This window comes from Danio aesculapii, chromosome 2 (assembly GCF_903798145.1).
Source record: "Danio aesculapii chromosome 2, fDanAes4.1, whole genome shotgun sequence".
Classification (NCBI taxonomy): Eukaryota; Metazoa; Chordata; class Actinopteri; order Cypriniformes; family Danionidae; genus Danio; species Danio aesculapii.
The window spans coordinates 5,077,692-5,099,749 of NC_079436.1; the positions used below are offsets into that span (position 1 = coordinate 5,077,692).

General features: G+C 37.0%; 1 protein-coding gene across 3 annotated transcripts in view; it reads right to left on the reverse strand.

The window, feature by feature from the left end:
* Positions 1 to 541: 541 nt before the first annotated feature.
* Positions 542 to 22,058, reverse strand: part of tnk2b (tyrosine kinase, non-receptor, 2b) — a 59,808-nt gene continuing 38,291 nt past the window's right edge. The window contains exons 8-14 of one of the 3 annotated variants that reach the window (XM_056471278.1): positions 21,630 to 21,824; positions 19,345 to 19,436; positions 14,094 to 14,138; positions 10,637 to 12,027; positions 8,984 to 9,079; positions 7,247 to 7,374; positions 542 to 1,893 (exon numbers count right to left, since the gene is read on the reverse strand). In XM_056471278.1, the coding sequence (XP_056327253.1) occupies positions 1,887 to 1,893; positions 7,247 to 7,374; positions 8,984 to 9,079; positions 10,637 to 12,027; positions 14,094 to 14,138; positions 19,345 to 19,436; positions 21,630 to 21,824 (1,954 nt within the window). In that variant the 3' untranslated portion in view covers positions 542 to 1,886. Of the gene's footprint in view, positions 1,894 to 7,246; positions 7,375 to 8,983; positions 9,080 to 10,636; positions 12,028 to 14,018; positions 14,139 to 19,344; positions 19,437 to 21,629; positions 21,825 to 22,058 lie in introns of all 3 variants that reach the window. The other 2 variants (XM_056471270.1, XM_056471286.1) reach the window with 2 other exon arrangements.

The following is a 22,058-nucleotide window of genomic DNA, read 5'->3' on the forward strand; positions in this document are numbered from 1 at the left end:
CTCACATACTGTTTTTAACGTACTGTATATGGAAGTATATGACTTTGAACACAGCCTATGTCTTTGACAACATGAGGTTTCAGTTTTTACTGCAGCCTAATCTGAATTAAAAAAAAAACTGTTGAGAATCGATACAGAATTGTTAAGAGGAAGAATCGCGATGCATGGACTTTTTCTCCCAACCTAATTGTTGTTGGGTGTTAATGATATTCCTTACAATATAACAAAATTTAAGTGGTGGTATAAAAATAGTAAAGGTCCCATCTGATTGGTCAGATTTGGATAAACAATGCATGCAGCACACAAATGCTTGGCACATAAAATGAATTCATTACACTTCTCTGCGATATATTTAAGGCATTTACTATTATAGCAATAACGATATTTCTTTGCGATGTATCATGGAGACCTAATCTGCTGTGCTGAGAAGATAAAGCATTTTTAAAAACTACTGTAAAGAGACACTCTGATCTGAAAAAGCTTCATCACTCTGGTAAACTCCATGTTGGGAGAAAAACAAATCACACTTCCACAGAAAAAGTAATAAAAATAATAATTTTAATAAAAAATACATTTATATTTTTATATTATATACTATAAACGTTTGCATTATTATGCTTCGTACGCTGTTACGATACCAAGGTTCTAATTTGTAAAGCTATTGGGAGCCAACCCATTTAAGAACACAGTAAGAGAGAGTAGATGGAGAACTATAAAAGAAGAGCATGTGAACGGGGTTGCCAGTCTTTGTAAAACTACAACAGCATGAGGGTAAGACTAGGACTTGCTTCCAATCTGGTCAAAAGCTGGATGGAGTTTCATAATGCACGACACAGAGTTTGGCAGGGGAGATGGAAATATAAGTTTGGTTTCATCATGAACACAGAAGCAGCATCTATGTGATTTTCAATTACAAAATAAGGGCGCTAAAGTCAACAGCACTGCAGTTTAGACAGCCATTTAGTTACACAAGGGGGGAGGGGGGTATCTTACATTTCTTAAACATCGCTGTGGGCTTGTATGCTGGTTCATAAATTAAACACACAATCAGAATTTGTTGGGATTTTATAAGAGCAGCTTGACAGGTCAAACACCTCACTGTACGATCTCCAACATTGGAGTGATATGATGGCAGAAACATCCCTGTATGAGGATTTGAGACTGGTGTTAACAGTTGTGCTTGATATATTAAAGATAAATAATAGTAATAAAAAAACACTGAACTAAAATATGCAAGAAGAAGAGTTTCAGTCAGTTATGTGTGTGCGTTGGAGGTCTTCTGATGCTCTTACAAAGGTTTTTTGCCTTCTACTTGGAAGCAGTTTTTGTGCAAATAATCATTTGGTGACTTTACTGACGGCACCAGCAAAGTCCGACGCTTACAATGAGTGATTCATGAACAAGTACAAAAATAATAATAATAATAATACCAAAAAAGGCAAAGCGAGGGTCTTAAAGCTACGTCAACAAAGGATGATAGCTCAACGGTTTAAACAAACACACAACAGGTCATGATACACGTTCATGGTTAAAGGTGACCCTCGAACAACATTAAATAAAACCTGACAAATATCTAACCAAAACTCTAATCAGATGCACACGTATATGCAAAACATCTGATAATATATACATCAGTACAGGCTTTCATATAAAAGTATGAAAATTGACAAGCAGCACCTTGTTTTCCGTCTGTTGCTATTCACTTTGACCTGTGAACTCGGTATTGCACTCTGGAGAGAAAGTTCTGGAGGAGCACAGTCACTGTCTTGTACACGCACACACACATATACACACACACAGAGGTAAAATGTGCTAGGATAGAGTCCTGGTTGGCCCTCAGTGTCCCCTCTCAAAAGTCTTTTAGGGCATGAGGCTTTTCCAATACATCATCGTCTACAAAAAAAAAAAAGAGAGGAAAAAAGAGGGAGATTTATTATAAAATTGACAATACAGGAGTTTAATACCATTATATTACATGTCTGTGTGGAATACTTGATTCTGATTGGTCAGTCGTGACATTTCATTATATGTTATTCTGAGATAACAACCGCTAAATAACACAGGCTCATCCGGGAACTTTGAATCACATTTATCAGTAAAAATGTTCACAACCATATACTTGCGTACCCATTTTTATATATCTGCTTGTCTGTAACACTGCTGTTTTTGACTGTTTAGAGCTGTCTTGTAAATAAATAATACGTAGGGTAGTGTATGCTTCATTCAGCCAATTTCATTTTCTCTCAGCTCAACATTTTTCACTGTTTGACGCCATCTTGTCACTGAATAATGCACAGGGTAGTGTATACTTCCATCAGCTGTTTTCGTTTTTGTCAGCTTTGCGTTTCTGACTGTTTGGCGCCATCTTGTGACTGAACAATGCACAGGTTAGTGTATACTCCATGAGCTGTTTTTGATTCTGTCAGCTTTGCGTCTGACTGTTTGGCGCCATCTTATGCCTGAATAATGATCAGGTTAGTGTATACTCCCATCAGCTGTTTTCGTTTTTGTCAGCTTTGCGTTCCTGACTGTTTGACGCCATCTTGTGACTGAATAATGCACAGGTTAGTGAATACTCCATCAGCTGTTTTTATTTGTCAGCTTTGCATTTTTGACTGGTGCCATCTTGTGCCTGAATAATGATCAGGTTAGTGTATACTCCCATCAGCTGTTTTCGTTTTTGTCAGCTTTGCGTTTCTGACTGTTTGGCGCCATCTTGTGACTGAACAATGCACAGGTTAGTGTATACTCCATCAGATGTTTTTGATTCTGTCAGCTTTGCGTCTGACTGTTTGGCGCCATCTTGTGCCTGAATAATGATCAGGTTAGTGTATACTCCCATCAGCTGTTTTCGTTTTTGTCAGCTTTGCGTTCCTGACTGATTGGCGCCATCTTTTGACTGAATAATGCACAGGTTAGTGTATACGCCATCAGCTGTTTTTGATTCTGTCAGCTTTGCGTCGGACAGTTTGGCACCATCTTGTGCCTGAATAATGATCAGGTTAGTGTATACTCCATCAGCTGTTTTTGATTCTGTCAGCTTTGCATCTGACATTTTGGCACCATCTTGTGCCTGAATAATGATCAGGTTAGTGTATACGCCATCAGCTGTTTTTGTTTTTGTCAGCTTTGCGTTTTTGACTGTTTGGCACCATCTTGTTACTGAATAATGCGCAGATTAGCGTATACTCCATTAGCTGTTTATGATTCTGTCAGCTTTGCGTCTGACTGTTTGGTGCCATCTTGTGACTAAACAATGCGCAGATTAGTGTATACTCCATCAGCTGTTTTCATTTGTCAGCTTTGCGTTCCTGACTGTTTGGCGCCATCTTGTGACTGAACAATGCACAGGTTAGTGTATACTCCATCAGCTGTTTTTGTTTCTGTCAACTTTGCGTTTTTGGCAGTTTGGCGCCATCTTGTGACTGAATAATGCGCAGGTTAGTGTATATTCCACCAGCCATTTTCTTTTGTCAGCTTTGAGTTGTGAACAGTTAGGCACTATTGTGTGACTGAATAACACGCAGGTTAGTGTATACTCCATCAGCTGTTTTTATTTGTCAGCTTTGCGGTTTTGACTGTTTGGCGCTATCGTGTGACTGAATAATGCGCAGGTTAGTGTATACTCCATCAGCTGTTTTCGTTTGTGTCAGCTTTGTGTTTTTGACTCTTTGGTGCCATCTCGTGACTGAAAAATGTGCAGATTAGCGTATGCTCCATCAGCTGTTTTTGTTTGTGTCAGCTTTGTGTTTTTAACTCTTTGGTGCCATCTCGTGACTGAAAAATGCGCAGATTAGCATATACTCCATCAGCTGTTTTTGATTCTGTCAGCTTTGCGTCTGACTGGTGCCATCTTGTGACTAAACAATGCACAGATTAGTGTATACTCCATCAGCTGTTTTTATTTGTCAGCTTTTCATTTTTGACTGAAGCCATCTTGTGCCTGAATAATGATCAGGTTAGTGTATACTCCCATCAGCTGTTTTCGTTTTTGTCAGCTTTGCGTTCCTGACTGTTTGGTGCCATCTTGTGACTGAACAATGCACAGGTTAGTGTATACTCCATCAGCTGTTTTCGTTTTTGTCAGCTTTGCGTTCCTGACTGTTTGGCGCCATCTTGTGACTGAACAATGCATAGGTTAATGTATACTCCATCAGCTGTTTTCGTTTCTGTCAGCTTTGCTTTTAATTGAGAAGTTAATAAATTATTATGGCTCAGAACAATGTTTTGTGTCTAATTTTTATATGTTGTGGCAACCACATAATAAGTGAGACAAAGTACATCTAGGATGGTTGTTTGCTACATAAAACCCTTCAGTCTTACACAACACTGCTCTGCGTCATAAAAAGACATAAAGAAAGCTGAAAAAAAGCATTATAATTAAAAATCTACACAAACAATAAGTCGATGAGAGATTTATTTTGGTACAAGTAGTGTACAAACTTCTTTTTCCAATCAGTGATAAAACAAAATGTGCTGACTTTGGATAACATGCACTTAACACAACATGATTTTTTATTTATTTGCTTGTTTTTGTATACTCAGGCCCTGTCAAGTTTTCTTACAACAGAATTGTCTAACACAGATGGCAGTTGATAATAGGAACTGAAATTGATTAAAACTAAGACAGGAATGCTATGGGGCATATTTGTTGTGTTTAAAATGATTTAAAATGTATTAAAAGCAACATATCCCTCTACACCAGGAACATTCAGGAAAAGTGCCTACAGGATCAACAGAAACATCCATTGTTGTATGCTGGTTTAAAGGGATGATTTTACTTTTGTCCAAGTATACACTTCATTAAACATGTACACATAGACATCACCTATATGCTATAAAATATGCTATAAAAGTTAAGGATGTCTGTAAGTAATAACTTATATTTGATTGTAACTTTCACTTAATTTGATTGTAATGCATTAATCTGCACCTTTTGTAAAGCTGCTTTGAAACAATAATTATTGTAAAAAGCGTTATACATTTGAATTGAAGTGAATAAAGTATGGCTGGGCGGTAAGACCACATTTTTTCCCACTGTATGAGAATGTTTATTTCATGGTAATGATATCTTTCACCATATAGTTTTTTTGTAAAGTTAGTTATTCCAGAAAATGTAAAAAAAAGAAAAGGTTTTATATAATAAATACTCTTGAATTTTTTGAAAAAGAACTTGATTTTATTTAATTATTTAGTATTTTATTTTTAGCCTTAAAAATATGGTAAATAATCCCACTGTATTTCACATTTTATATTGACGGGCATTAATATTATAAACATTTCTCAAGTAACATCTCACAGATATCAAATATATTCCAAGTAACAGGAAAAAACTGTAACACTTATATATAAACTTATATATAAAATATATAAACTGATCACTTCTTGTTGTTGAAAATAATACACATATAATATAATTTTATGGTATACTCAGAAAAAAAGAAAATTTGATTCCATGGTAATAGACAAAGCATTTATAAAGCATGCAAACTTGAACATGTTTTGATTGGTAATTGTTTAGTTTAACTATTTAAATCACCATCTTATTTGATTATGATTAACATATGTTTACGTTTATATTTATTTGTCTGGTGTTCTGTGTCAACTGTTGCTGTAAACGATTTTGCCTCTCAGGGACAATAAGGAAATTCCAATGCAATGTTGCAGCTAACAGCACAATCCTTACAGGAAAATGCAGCATGTGAAGTACGAAACCATCACATACTGCTTGATGAATCATGATGCATTGTTATGAGGTGAATTAATTAGAACAGACTTGGACCGTTTGGAAAAAAACAACAACAAACAATCAGTGTATGACGAATTCATTTTAGCCATCTGTTCAATGAGAATAGAAGAGATAATTTGTTGACTGTGCTGATAAGAAAGCAAGCTTTCTGAAAAAGTGACAGATGAGGAGTGTCAGAATTCCTCCAATGAATTTAGGTAGGTCCAATTGCCAGCAGAGGGCAGTACAGAAAGAATAGAGCAGGGGGTCTCTAGTACAGGCTACAAAAACAGCTACACTGTCCTCAAGCAGCGCTGGATTAACCAATGGGCGTTATGGGCACAGGCCCAGGGCCCCGTGCGCACTTGGGGCCCCTGCGAGGGGGGGGGGGGTCTGGGGGGTTGTAGTGTCCATTTAGGCTAAGTGCAAATAGCACACCTCATTGGAATGAGCTAGTTGAGTGATTCCCACCTATCACTGTTTGACTGACAGAAACAACAGAAGAACTAGAGAGAGTGGCGTAGCCCGTAAAGCGCATGGCAACATGTTTTGACACGATCGATCATGAACCCGGTTCGAATCCAGCATCTGATGAACTCAATCTTCTGATTTCCCCACTACATATCAGATTTTGCCTACTCTTCATCAGGAGGAAGACAAGAAGGAATCATTAATAAGTGTGTGTATTATGGAAGACTCAAAATCATAGAACTGAACTGGATTGGAGAGGTGTTATATCCAAATCATATGCATTATAAGTTTGTAGAAGTTATAGATTAAAAATACCCTTAAATATACATTGGATACATTAAATATACATTCTGTGAACTTGAACAAGTATATTAAAATCCATTAATTGTCACTAGTTGTATTAGTATTTTTTTTTCAAAGTGTGCTTTAAATGCATTAAAAATAAGTTAAAACTTTGTAGACTAGAAATATATGTACTGTATATCATTTATTGAAAAAATGCGGACAATACGTTAAAAATAATTTTATTAAAAATTATTATATTAATCTTATTTTTTATTTCAACTATAGGGGTGCGGCCAGGTAGGGGGGGCTACAAGACATTGTGCCCAGGGGCCTCTGAATTCTTAATCCGGGCCTGTCCTCAAGACACAGATTCTACATTATATGTTAAATAATCTGATGGGTATTTTGATCTGAAACTTTACAGACACATTCTGGAGACACCAAAGTCTTATCTTACATCTTGCAAAAGGGGTCAAATAGGTACCCTTTAATGGAGTTCATAACTAATAAAATTCAGTTGTTTTTTTATTAACTGTAATAGAGCTATTTCTTGCTGATTTTAATGCATTAGCTAACCTTCACTAATGAGATGTTGTTGTAAAGTGTTACTGTTGTACTTTATCATGCTTTTGCGATATCATTTGTTTACACTGAACTTGTACATACAACAAATTAATAAACAAAGTATTTTAAAAGCTTAGGTAGGTCAATATCATGATAAAACCATATTGTACTGAGTACTACAGTGAAAGACTGTCTTACCGTAGCTTTACTGAGCCATAGGAGTCCAGCATTTGTGTGCTGGCTAACTCCAGATTCCAGTCATACATCTCCAGAATCTGCTGACACTCCAGCCGGGTCTTCAGCCCCAGACAGAAGAGCTGCTCCACCTGGACAACAACACTAATTCAACTCAGATCCTTCATAAGCATGAGGAATACATGCCCTTGTGTGCATCAAAAAGGGAGAATTCTCAAAAAGAGATTCATTTAGACTTAATGCTGGGCTCTTTAATTTAGTTTGGTGAGCAGCCAATCACTGATGACCTTTTAACTTCCTAGCCACACCCTAGCAACCAGTTATAGCACCCCAACTGCCCCATAGACGGTGAACAGTTGTTCTAACACGTGCTTATAATTCTAACATGTTAGTGACATGCCAATCATGCTAATCATGCTAGAAACCTGTCAATTTATACTTGGAAAAATAATTCAATCTAACAACAATCTAATTCCTACTAAAAGCATGCTAGCATCATGACTATTCATACTAGAAATGTGCTAGCAAAGTATGCTAATTCATGCCAAAAGCATGCTAGCAAAACAGGCGAGTATGAGAAATTCTTGCTAAAAATCATGCTAGCAACATGTTAAATCATACTAGAAACATGCTAACAATATGCTTCTCCATACTAAAATCATGTCAGAAGACATGCTAATTCATACTAGAAGCATGCTAACAACATGTTAATTAATGCAAAAAATAATGCTAGCAAAATGTCAAATCATACTAGAATCATGCTAATTCATACCAGAATCATGCTAACAACATTCTAAATCTTACTAGAAACATCCTGACAACGTGTTAATTCATACTAGAAGCATGCTGTCAACATGCTAACTCATGATAAAATCATGCTAGCAAAGTGTTTAATCAGACTAGAATCATGCTAACATGCAAATTTTTAATAGAATCATGTTAATTCATACTAAAAAGGTGATAACATGCTATTTCATGCTAAAATCATACTAGAAACATGCTAATTCATGCTATAATCATGTGAGCAAAATTTTCAATCATACTAGAATTATGCTAACAACATGCTAATTCATACTAGAATCATGTTAACATGTTAAACCCTACTAGAAACATCCTAACAACATGTCAATATATACTAGAAACATGCTAAAAACATGCTAATTTATATTAAAAAAAATCATGTTATCAAAATGTTCAATCATACTAGAATCATGCTAACAACATGCTAATTCATACTAGAAACATCCTAACATGTTAAATCATGCTAGATACATGCTGCCAACATGCTAAAATCTACTAAACAAATCTAAACAAACTACTTCCAACAGGTTTTCTCAAGCCACCATGAAGTTTGTCTTCAAACTTGATTATCTAGTTACAATTAAACCCCAACTAAGCAGCTAGGAAACTCCATGCCAGCTTCTATGGCTAGATGAGGTGAAAATCCAGATTTTTCAAAATGAAAACAAGGTAAGATGTTCAAGGCAAACATTACTTATAAAGCCCATTTTAACACAACTGTAGTTGATCGATAGTCCTTCACAATAATAAAAAATTTATTGGAAGGAGAATAAAATGCAAAACATGCATCACTCGAAAGCTAGAGTTTAAAAATAAGTTTAAGAAATGTTACGGAAGGTTTTCCTATTATAATATACACTTGTAGAAGTTTTGTAAATGTGTATGTTTTGAATGGAGTATAAATAACAATAATCTATCTTGGATAAAAGTTTATGTTACCTTCAAGTAGTGCACAGCCTTCTGCACATTCCAGCTGTGATTCTGTAAAGCCGTCAGGCATTCTTCAATTGTTACTCCATGAACGGCCTCCTGCACCTAAACAGCAAATCCAAAATACAAGAAATGCGTAAATTCAGGATGTAAAATACTTAAGAAAGTCAATATTTTAAAAAGTATTATAAAGTTGAGAAGTTCAAGCTTTAAAAGCTCACCAGAAAAATAAATATGAAAACAAAGAACTTCAAAAACCACACAAAGCCAGCATTTAAGACACTTATTCAATCAATACTGTAGGTGTTATATGCGATTGCCATCATCTTCACTTTGTGTAGATTTTAAAGCACCATTTTATTTTCAGAGAGATGGATTTGTGAGTTATCAATGTTAAAAACTCGCCTAGAGCACAGTCTGCTGTTAAAAACTAGCCTACAGCACCATCTGCTGTCAAAAACTAGCCTAGAAAGTAGCTTAAAATGATGGCTGCTGTTAAAACTTCCCTACAGCGCCATCTTCTGTTAAAACCTAGCCTATAAACCAGCTTCAAGCGCTGTCCGCTATTAAAAACTAGCCTAGACCACCATCTAAAAATTAGCCTAGCTTAGAACACTATCTGCTGTTAAAAACTAGCATAGAGCACCGTCTGCTTTTAAAAACTAGCCTAGAGCACCATCTACTCTTTAAAAACTAGCCTAGATCACCAACTGTTGTTAAAAACTAGCCTAAAGCACAGTCTGCTGTTTAACAACTAGCCAAGCACACCATCTACTGTTTAAAAACTAGACTACATCGTCAACTGTTGTTAAAAAACTAGTCTAAAGTGCTGTCTGTTGTTTCGAAACTAGCCAAGAACACCATCTACTGTTTAAAAACTAGACTACAGCATCAACTGTTGTTAAAAATCTATTTTAAAGTGCCATCTGCTGTTTAAAACTAGCCAAGAGCACCATCTACTGTTTAAAAACTAGACTACATCGTCAACTGTTGTTAAAAAACTAGTCTAAAGTGCTGTCTGTTGTTTCGAAGCTAGCCAAGAGCACCATCTACAGTTTAAAAACTAGACTACAGCATCAAATGTTGTTAAAAATCTATTTTAAAGTGCTGTCTGCTGTTTAAAACTAGCCAAGAGCACCATCTACTGTTTAAAAACTAGACTACATCGTCAACTGTTGTTAAAAAACTAGTCTAAAGTGCTGTCTGTTGTTTCGAAACTAGCCAAGAGCACCATCTACAGTTTAAAAACTAGACTACAGCATCAACTGTTGTTAAAAAATCTATTTTAAAGTGCCGTCTGCTGTTTAAAACTAGCCAAGAGCACCATCTACTGTTTAAAAACTAGACTACAGCATCAACTGTTGTTAAAAAACTAGCCTAAAGTGTTGTCTGTTATTTAAAACCAGCCTAGAGCGCCATCTACCGTTTAAAAACTAGACTACAGTGCCACCTGCTGTTTAAAAACTAGCCTAGAAACAAGCTTAATGCACTTATTATCCCACTATGAATGCACTACTTAGACTATTGATGCTACAAAATGGCTGGAATAGTGCATAAGTACAGTATGTGATTTGGGATGCACCTTTCTTTACTGAAGAATCAAGTGAACATTCTGAAATAAAAAAAAGATTCAGTTTGAATATCAATCTCCAAGTCTCTCACCAGTCTGACTCTGTCATGGTTGCTGTCAGCTTTGTTAAACGAGCCATCAGAGCTTACTCGGCACAGGCTGAGGGAGCTCTTCAGTCCGCCTCTAAATCCAGAAGCTGTCAGACTGCTATTGTTGTTGGAGGAAAAGTTGGACTTGAGTTCCCCGTGCTGATGAACCATAGGCTTGACAGTGGCGGTGTTCACCTGCTTCTTCTCCTCACCACTCTCAGCCTCTCTGAAGAACTTGTCGTAGCGATCCAGATACGGAGGCCTCTCGGGCAGGAGGTAGTAGTGCGTGTTGCTGACCTTCTTACCATCACGTACGATAGGCAGAATGCAGGGGCCTTTGGTCGGCTCCTTATCTTTGCCCTGTGCCTGGATGACTTTGGGAGCAGCATATTTGGGATCTGAGGCAAAGCTCTGTGTGGTCGGCATGAGTTTAGCGGGTGAGGTGGAGAGGTAGGATGAGCCGTAGATGGAGGCAGCGGAGCAGAGGCTACTACGAGTCTGAGGGGATCCCACATGGGGACTCGGAGTCCGAGATCCCGGTTGAGAGAATGGGTCACGAGGGGGAATCTGAGGCGGACGCTCTTTATCATCCTCATTTACAAAAACCGGAGACAGGTCACCAGACAAACGACTGTAATCACCACCAGCACGTTTGACTGGACGAGGTGGTATAGGGATTCGTGGCGGTATCTGGGGTTTGTCTTCAGAAAAAGTGAGGACAATCTGTCGATGTGGTTCCAGTCCAGGACTGGTCGAGTTCACAGGTACTTTAAGGTGCCTCATGCACTCCTGCTGGAGCTCTTGGAAGATCTCGGCGGACTGCGAGAAGGTGCAGGCATTGCTCAGGCAAGGCAAAAATAAATTGTCTTCTACATGAGGTTTGCTCTCGCCGGTAGGAGTGCAGGGCGTGTGTGGAGAGCAAGGCTCATCAGCTGCTCGTTCCGCACTATTTATGGAACTTACTTCATAGTCGTCCTCGTCTTGTGCTACATCGTCGTAGGCTGGGGGTGGAGGAAGAGGCCGGGCATCCCAGTCCACCACTGGGGTAGGATGAAGGGGCCGCGGTAGAGTCTGCGAGGGGCTCTGAGGAGGAGTTCTATCCAAAATGTTCTCTGCGTCAAGTGCTAGCTTAGCAAGGGTTGGGATTTGAATCTCCACCACAGGAGAGGGTGATGATGTAGCTGATGGAAACTCTTCTCCGAAGTCTATGAGAGAGACTTCTGTAGGTGTGCTGCCCCCTGGAGTCCGTGCACCGTATGTGGAGCGATCCCCTAATCTGGTAGCCGAGACCCAGGCGGCTGGTTTGAGTTTAAGGCCCTTTTTCTTTAAAGAGAGCCGTCGGAGGGCGGAATAAGTTTGTTCCTCATCTTCAGCAACAGCATCATAACAGGGTTCTGGGCAGATGACAAAAAAAACAAGAACAAAAATAATGTTTAGATGATTTTTTTTTAGTTTGAAATGTAATTTAGAGATAGAACATACATGAGAAGGGTCCTAAAGATTTAAGGCAGTGTTTCTCAACCACGTTCCTGGAGAATCAACAACACTGCATGTTTTGGATGTCTCCTTTGTCTGTCACGCCCATTACAGGTCTTTCAGCCTCTGCTAATGAGCTGATGATCTGAATCAGGTGTGTTTGGTTAAGGAGACATGGGTTGCGTCCGAAACCACCTACTTCCATATTATACAGTACGCAAGCAGAGTAGTATGTCCGAATACATAGAATTTGAAAATCAGTATGCGAGAAGTACCCGGATGACTTACTACTTCCGATGAGATTCTGAAGTGCGCATCCCATGCACGCTGCACTATCCCATAATGCCCCTCGAGAAAATTCATGAATGGGAGTAAAGCGACGCAACTGACGCATGTAGGTCACGTGACTATTACAAAATGGCAGATGTAGTACGTCCGAATTCCATTCATACTTCTCATATTCATACTGTATAGAACATACTTTCCTAGTACTATGAGTAGTACATATAAATTCAAATGCAGTACCTACTGAGTAGTAGGCGGTTTCGAACACAGTCATGGAAATGTGCAGAGCTGGTGGTCCTCCAGGAACATGGTTGAGAAACACTGGTTTAAGAGATAGTTATAATAACAATGTCATCATTTACTCACCCCTCACTTGTTTCGAACATGTTTGAGTTTCTTTCTTCTGTTGAACACAAAAGAAGATAATTTGAAGAATGCTGAAAACACGTAACCATTGACTTTGATATAGTATTTATTTATCCAATTATGGATGTCAGACTTTCAGCTTTCATCAAAATATCTTCTTTAGTGTTGAAAAGAAGAAAAAAACCATTGCTTTATAACCACTTTAGAGTGAGTAAATGGTGAATAGACTTTCATTTTGGATCTTACATTTCCTCAGAAACTAATGAATGACTCCACACATCTCATACCCCTTTTTCACCAACATTCGACATGTTTTATGTTGTATGTTTTAATGTTGTATGTTACACCAAAGATTGTGATGGAAATTCTATGATGAATTGTAAACTTACAAGGTTCTGTGGAAGGACCGCAGTTCATTAATTTTTCATTAATCATTCCCTTGTTCATTAATTTTTCTTCGGCTAAGTCCCTTATTTATCAGGGGTTGCCACAGCGGAATGAACACCCAACTATTCCAGCATATGTTTTATGCAGTGGATGCCCTTCCAGCCACAACCCAGAACTGGGAAACACCCCTTCACACACGCACTCATACACCACGACTGATTTAGTTTACCCAATTCACCTATAGTGCATGTCTTTGGACTGTGGGGGAAACCAGAGCACCCAGAGGAAACCACGAATACGAGAAGAGCATGCAAACTCCACACAGAAAAGTCCACTGACCCAGCCGGGACTCGAACCAGCGACCATCTAGCTCTGAGGCCACAGTGCTAACCACTGAGCCACCATGCCGCCCTGACACATATCATCTATCTCCAAAACTGTTGTTTAAGTTAAAGTTAATATATTATAGTCTCACTGACATCCAAAGTAAAATTAAAATGCCCTATACACAAGTCTATGTACATACCAATAAAGATAATAGTAATAGGTCTGTAATACAAGCAAAACAAAATGTAAATACATGATAAAAGAGGTCACTATAATAGGCAGAATACAGAATATAGTAACAGTTACATAATTATTTAGTTCTCAAATAAGTGAATGTTGTGGAAAAATGTGGAGAGCTCCATAAACAACACTGTTTTGGTGAAAAATGGGTATCAAACATTTAGCAGATGTTTCAGTCTGTCAGCACAAACGACCACAGCAAATACACGACACGCAGGTTTAGGAGAGAATGGCGAACAATTGAGAGAGAAGCAGAGGGATGAAAGAGCAAGCAAAAAATGTAAACAATACAGATGTGCTGTACCTTTGATGAGGGGTGCTAGAAGTGAACAGAGGGGGCATGAGCAGTGCTTAAACTGAACTGAGGGTCCACACTTACTCTTAACCAGCAAAGACGGCTGAGGGGGCCGAGGGGGAGGGTCCTCTGCAGAGCAAGTAAGCCAAAGATAGAAAGCAAATGCAAAACAAATTAGCAGGTAAGAAAAGACAAAACAAAACTAAGGAGAAGGTTGAAAGAATGAGGTCCTGCCATTTCAAAATAATAATACATAATTTTTTCATTATTTTCATTGGGTAAGTATTAAAGGGATAGTTCACCCAAAAGTATATATTTACTCATTGTTTACTCATCCTCAATTGGTTTTAGGCATGGGAAGATAACCGTTTTCAAGGTATCCCGGGGTCTGGAAAAGTCAAGGATTTAAAACCGCTAAAATATTCCTATGGTATGTGTAAGATTTTTTTTTTTTACATTTTTTTGTTTGTTTTTTTAGGACAACAGTATTTTCAGCAGAAAAAATATCCAAAAATGCCGTTTTAAATTATAAAGAAATCTGTGTTTTTGAAACAAATGAAGAGACAAGAAGTCAATGAATCATTGAACCCAGGCTCATTCTGAAAACGTGGTCCCGAGGACGTTTCTGGAGACCGCGAAATACATCCTGGGAGGTACGTATTTTTGCAGTTTTTGGTTTTCGCGAATCTGCGAGAGGCCCCTGTGTGTGCCTTTTTGGCTTCTCGGACGTCTCCCGTGAGTGCCGTTCGCGCCCGTGCTGTTCTCGCGTGAACCCACTAGAGGCCGCTGTCAAACGAATGTCTGTCTGTCCGACTGGCTGAATGATTGACTGGGCGATCGGCCAATCGGCCGGCCGACCCACCCTCCTCCTTCCCCGAACCCAACCAATTTTACCAATCGACCCGCCTGCCCTAAACCCAACCAACGATTTACAAAAGCCGTTCGGAAAAGAAAAGCCCTCGTCTGATTTATTTATTTTTTTTAACCACATTCTCACCCGGTTATGAACCTCTTTGCTTTATTTCTTGGATTCTGTTTTAGTCTTACCTGATTTCTGGAACCGCTCTTCCCCGGACTCGAACCCGGTCGTCGTCGTCGTGGTCAGCTCCTCTCTGCGTATCAAGTCCGTCGACGTACAGGACGAGCTAACCGGACAAACTGGTTGCAACGGGAAAGCCCTCCACATGAAGGTAAGCGGTCAGCCAGCGAGTGCTAAAAGGAACGGCGTCATACCGCCCCGCAGCGTTCACTTAAAAAACTAAATGCAGCCATACGTACCTCTGGCTACATAATTCGCGGTCTCCAGAAACGTCCTCGGGACTACGTTTTCGGAATGAGCCTGGGTTGGATTCATTTGAACTATTTAGCCTGACATGCTTACTGCATCAAAATATTTAAAATATATTGTGTTCAAAAAGGAAAAAACTAATTGTTTACTACTCAGGCATTCAAAAAGAAGGTATTTTAGAGCAGTAATCGCAATACTGTGATATAGTGAAACCGTGATATTTTTATCCAAGGTTATCATACCGTCAGAATCTTATACCAGCCCATGCCTAATTGGTTCACAACCTTTTTAAGTTTCTTTCTTCTTTTGAACACTAAAGAAGATTTTTTGATGAAAGCTGAAAACCTGTAACCATTGACTTCCATAGTAGGAAAAAATAAATACAATGCATGTAAGTGGTTACAGGTTTTCAGCTTTCATTAAAACATCTTCTTTTGTGTTTACAAAAGGTTTGACACAAGGAAAAGGAGAGTAAATGATGGCTTAACTTTCATTTTTGGGTGAACTATCACTTTAAAAAAAAAGAGAAAGCAAACGCAAAAGAAAAATATGGCAGGTACTGTAAGAAAAGGGGAAAATAGAACGGGAAGATTGTATATAATATATACAATTCATTATGTGCATACACACACTGGTCAATTTAAGTGTATTTATTTATAATTTTATTTATTTTTTGTATACAGTATTGTATTTGATTTGATATCTTATTTTAAGTGTTATTTTCTGTTTAATAAATGTTGGGGTGGAAAAGTACATATTTCTGTACAATATTCTGTACTGTTCACTAGGCTTTGTAATATAATTAAAATCAAAGTAAAAAAAATAAATAAATAAATAAAAATCATAATATTTATGGGCTATTTATGATCAGGGATTTAAGCTTATGATGACATTAACAAAAATATGATTTTGTATGAGTTGTTTGAGAAAATAAATCATTTCTTGTTAGGAACACGTTGTTGTTTAATGCATTAAAATTCTTAATTTTGTTTTAGTAACGTTATTTATTTTCAAGAAGTTGCTAATACTTTCATAAGGCTTAGAAACACAAAATCCACACTGTAACATTTTGTCCACCTGAAAAAAGGCAACCGGGAACACTCAAATGACATTTGACAACACAGTACAGTAGATAATAATGATCACACTGCACACTGACGTGTCAATCACCAGTCCATCTATGCTATAAAATGCAAATGCCTTCATGTTTTGCCACAGGAGCATATTTGCAGGTGCATTTTCTGTCATCTTTGCAGGAATCTAATATGGAGATTGCAAGACTGTGCAAATTAAAATTTATCTACAAAAGTGGGCACACGCCGCTATAAACAGATACTTCTATTTGAACACACTGTGTGGATTTGCCATATTAAACTGTTTTTATTTGAGAGAGTAATATCAAAGTACTGTAAATATATCACTTTTGAAGTGAAATAAACCATTAAGCCACAATCACAGCTTTTCTTGCACATTAAGGAAAGACTTAAATCTGTCATATACTGTACACAATTTCTCTTACAATTGAAGATATTCAATACTTTTGAATGACCTAAAACATAATGAAACTGAATTTAGTGAAGATTTAGTAACAGGGTTTCTGCAGGTTTCAAGTCAAAAGTAAGACTTTTAAGACCTTTTTAAAACTATGATGAATTAAATATCAGACTTACACAGGGATGAACATTAATGGAAAAGGAAAAGGTTTTTACTTGCATCATAATTTAAAAAAACTCATATAGATATGTCTTAGCCACATTTTATATAATGTATCAAAACAAGCAAACTCTAGTGCAGGGATGGGCAAACTCGATCCTGGAGGGCCGGTGTCCCTGCATAGTTTTGCACCAACCCTAATCAAACACACCTGCTTGTAGCTTTCTAGTGATTTTGAAGACACTAATTAGGGTGTTCAGGTGTGTTTGATTAGTGTTGGAGCAAAACTCTGCAGGGACACCGGCCCTCGAGGATCGAGTTTGCCCATGCCTGCTCTAGTGGCATACAGTACATGCACTTTTTTCAACATGTTTATAAAATGTAAAAAATAAAATAAAATAGACAAGTTTTAAAACTATTTTAAGTCTTATTAACAGTCTGTCCAGGTCAGTGTCCCCATTATAAATACATGAAGAACTTTAAAACACTTTATTGTGATGAATATAATTAGGGGAGCGCGGGGCACAAACTAACACAGGGTAAAATGTAACAGAATTTTAAGTTATTTGCTCAGGGTTAACCATGGCATGCTTCTGAGGTTTTCACCACAGTTTCGTCAGATGTCTTTCTGACAATTATTGAAAAAGTTTGCTGAAATTTGTAAGAGAAACACAGGAGAAACCATTATTGCAGGATTTTTTTTTTTTTTTTTTTATTATAGTCAATATTTTTTTATTTTAAAAAAATCTGCAAAAGTATGGATGAAAAATCTTATATTGTTGTGATTACAGTCTTCTAGGCTGAAAGATGAAACCATTTTGAAAGATAAAAACACAGTGACTGCTAGCCAATTTTGAGGAAAACACAGGGAAACAGGGTGTTTCCCACACTGTTGGTCATCAATTAAATTAACAAAATATTTTTTGAATTTTGAGTGTAATGTTGAGAACTTTTTATATCAAAATGTTTTTAATAGAAAATATTTATTAGAAAAAAAAACATTGTATTGTTAATAACGCAAATAAAGGCATTGTATAATAATGGATAATAATGCAAATAAATCAAAATGTGTTTATTCAGTAGATAAATAAATAAATAAACATACTGTGCTATGTAGAATTAGAAAAAATAGCTACTGAGGAAATACACTATTTAAAGTACACTGATTTTAAATTAATTGTGTAAAATTTGACTTTTTAAGCACGTGTTACTGTATTACTGCTCCGCTCTCCCTTAAACCATATTGGCAAATAAAAGTTGAAATGAAACCTTTGTTAAGGGTGCTTTCAAACCTGTAGATCGATTGTTTTGTTCTGATACAGGTATTAAAATGGTTACAATGTTTATTTTTGGTGCGGTTTGGTTTGACATGGCACACGTTTCTAAACCAACCAATATAGTTAAAACAAGTCACATGCGAGTAAACTCTCCTCACATTAAAAAATAAACCCAGAAACTCTGACCAGAGTCCCACGGATTCCACTCGGCTGTCATATGTTGTTACTTAGGTTTATGATCATAAGCAATGAGACATTATAAGGGAAAGGGTGCACTTTAATATTGACAGCCGCAGACATCGTCACAAATATAAATCAGAGAGGTCAAACTTTCTCATACACAGCCTCATTTCAGTTGCTAGGAGTCGTAAAAATCTATTGAATTAATTAATCTATTAAAAATATTGATGGCTAGAATTATGCATTATGGGCTTAAATTATAGAGAGAAATAACAGATGAACCGAGACTGCATTCTTATCATGAAGCAGATCAATGTTGCTCTTTCTGTCAAGGTGTCAGTGCAGAAATACAATAGGCCTAATACAACATATTATATGATTAAAATATGGAAAAGTCATCAGATGGTAATCTCTGTCAATTTTCCTAACAGATAAACAGCACTCAGTAATATTTCAGCTTGCTTTTACTTTCGTATTCGACATGAAACGCTCATTTGCCCCGTAGAATGATATCCCACCCTACTCATAATTCTCTCGTCATATAGCCCAATATATGGCTATTGCACAACCATAATACACTGTGATATAGCCTGGTTCATTCATTTGTTGGATCATTTTGCTTTCTCACAACAATCGATCCGAGCATGTTTGCTGGAGTCACATTTGCCAAATGAACCACACTAACTGGGCAAATGTTTACGTGGGAAAGCACGCTAAAACTTTTATTGAATGGGTGTTGGCCTGATTGGGTAACTTTACATAGACATGTAATTAAGTGACTTAATAAAATGGTTTAAGACCTACAACACAATATTTAGGTAGATTTACGACTTTTTAAGCCCTAACATTTCGCTTTTGCAAATTAAGTCTTTTTAAGGCCCCCTGTGTAATGACCCGGCAATATCTCATCTTTTTTAACAGAAAGGCAATGGCTCACTTTTTGCTCGTCCGGGGAGTTGAGTTGGTCTGGCAGAGTTCAAATCCAGCCCAAGAACATCTGGCGGATCCATGGGATTCCCAAGATAAAGACTGCAAAAGAAATCAAATGACAGGAGCATTCAGCAGCTATATACTGCAGGAGTTCATTTCTGAACAAAGGAAAACCGGGACTGCGCTTTTATTTGGTGGATTTAATGACAGTATATAACCAAGGACGCAAAAAGACATTTCATATTTTAACAGTTGCACTGATTTTACTGGTTGTTTTATGGAAGTATTTACAGGCCATTGATTTGACCACATTTATGGTCGAGACAGAGTGTGTTGTGTTCTACTGCCACCTTGTGTTGATGAAGCAAAGCGTTTTTATCCTTTATTGTAAATAAAAACTTGGACTTTTGCTGTGTGTACAGTCAAATAAAAAAATAATACAGACCTCTCTCATGATATTACAGTGTAGAAAGTGATACTAAAATATAACAGATTAATTCAATTGAGTTAAACTGTCTCAGAACTTCTTCATAATGTCAGATAACTTTGATAGAAAGGATTATGATCAACCACAAATAATTCAGATAACTGTTAGATTGAGAATATTTACATGATTATTAATAGGCTCAATGAAAGCCAGTAATTTCTGCTGTAAATCAAATTCATCAAACCTGAACTTCAATATTTTCCCAGACTGGCTGCTGGATATTCCTCATTTCCTGTTGGTTCAGCCTGATCTCACGAGAAAACATAACTATTTTAATGGCTAATTCATACGAGTGCAGTCGTACGAAATTGTACGATTTTAAAAAGGAGGCGTGGCACCTAACCCCACCCCTAAACCCAACCGTCATTGGGGGATGAGCAAATAGAACCAAATTGTACGAATTAGATCATACGAATTCCTACGAATTAGCCACTAAATCAAAAGTTACGAATTGCCGTGAGATTGTGTTGTTTTAAGTCCTCTGTTTGAATATTTATGAGTATAATAATTCAGTCTGTATTATTTTTCTATTCGTACTAACATAAATAAACTATATATATATGTATATATATATATATATATATATACTGTATATGCCGAAATTATTCATACCCCTGGCAAATTCTGACTTAAAGTTACTTTATTCAACCAGCAAGAACATTTTTTGACCAGAAATAACACAGGCTTCTCCCGAAAGATAATACGATGGTGTACAAGAGGCATCATTGTGGAAAAAATATTTTTCTCAGCTTTTATTTACATTTGAACAAAAACTTTAAGTCAGAATTTGCCAGTGGTATGAATAATTTCAGACTTTACTGTATGTGTATGTATGTATTTTTCCCTTCTAGTGGGTACTGGTAAATAAATATAAAAATTATAACTATTTTATCCATTTGTCAGTGAATATAGACAATATAATTTGGTGCACTACAACAACAAATGTCAACTATATGCTATAAGGTTGTCTTGAATTTCTTCTTTATGTAAATTGTATTTTATATTTTCGCTTAACATATTGATCAGGGATGTCAGTGAAGTTAAGTTATTTTGTTAAATTAGATGTAGTTTTTGGCTTTGGTACTGACTAATCTAAAGTATTTACAAATGTTTTTGTAAAGCATCATAAAAAGTATATATACACAGTGCTGTGCGAAGGTCTTTGGCCACTATTAGATTTGTCATTTTAGTATAATTATTTATATGTATTTATAATATAATATAATATAATATTATAATCTCTCACTTTTCACCTGAACAGTTATAGAAATTTATATTGATTATGAAATTATATAATATTTATAGATATTCGTGATATTTATAGACAAAAAAAGCTAAAATAGTCATGAAAGGGCCTCCACAGAGTCCAGACCTTAATATAGTATTATAGGGGTAGTATGGGATTACCTGGACAGAGGGGAAAAAAGCAGAATAAAAACACTTAAATTAGAAGATAAACTTGGGTCTGGTATATGGACTCATGCTAAATACTGTCTTTAGCTTGCAGGAGCCATTTTAGTGTTTTGTTTTTGTCAGTTTTGTCATACTTCTTTTCTATCCATTTATATCTTAATGCAGAGACCAGTCTTATATCTGGAAAGTCATTAAAATTTCACCAAAACACACACATATAGATGTTTCTGAATCATAGGAGCCCTACTCTCATCTACATAAATGTGTGATTCATTAAAATTGGTAGCAGTTTTGTGCATAGCTTACTAAGAGAAAACATTGGAGGTAAGAAGAATGTTATTTTTTTGGTTATAAGGACTTAACAACATGTTAAATGGAAAATGAGGACTCACTCATCAATCCTGTCAGGAAAGCCCCAGCAGCGGTGCGGGTTGGTGTCTCCATGGCCTGTGTGGATGAAGCTGTTCTTCAGTGGTCTGCTGATGTCGTGGGCCGACAGACCTGCCACTGACGTCACCGTGTTCCTGGGAAACTGACCAACCTTCAGGGTGCGCTTGTTCTGACCTCTCCACCAGTAGTTCTCTGCCCTGCAGGACACATTCAGACTGTTATAAAGACCAGATTTTTGTTCAATATTAAAGAGGTGCAGATACAGAACATTTTTGAATGGTTCTATGGCATTGTGGATCTGTTCATGACCAGTACAGCCTAATTCAGTGTTTCCCAACCCTGTTCCTGAAGGCACACCAACAGTCCACATTTCCAACCTCTCCCTAATCAAACACACCTGAATCAACTCATCATAACATCAGAAGAGACTC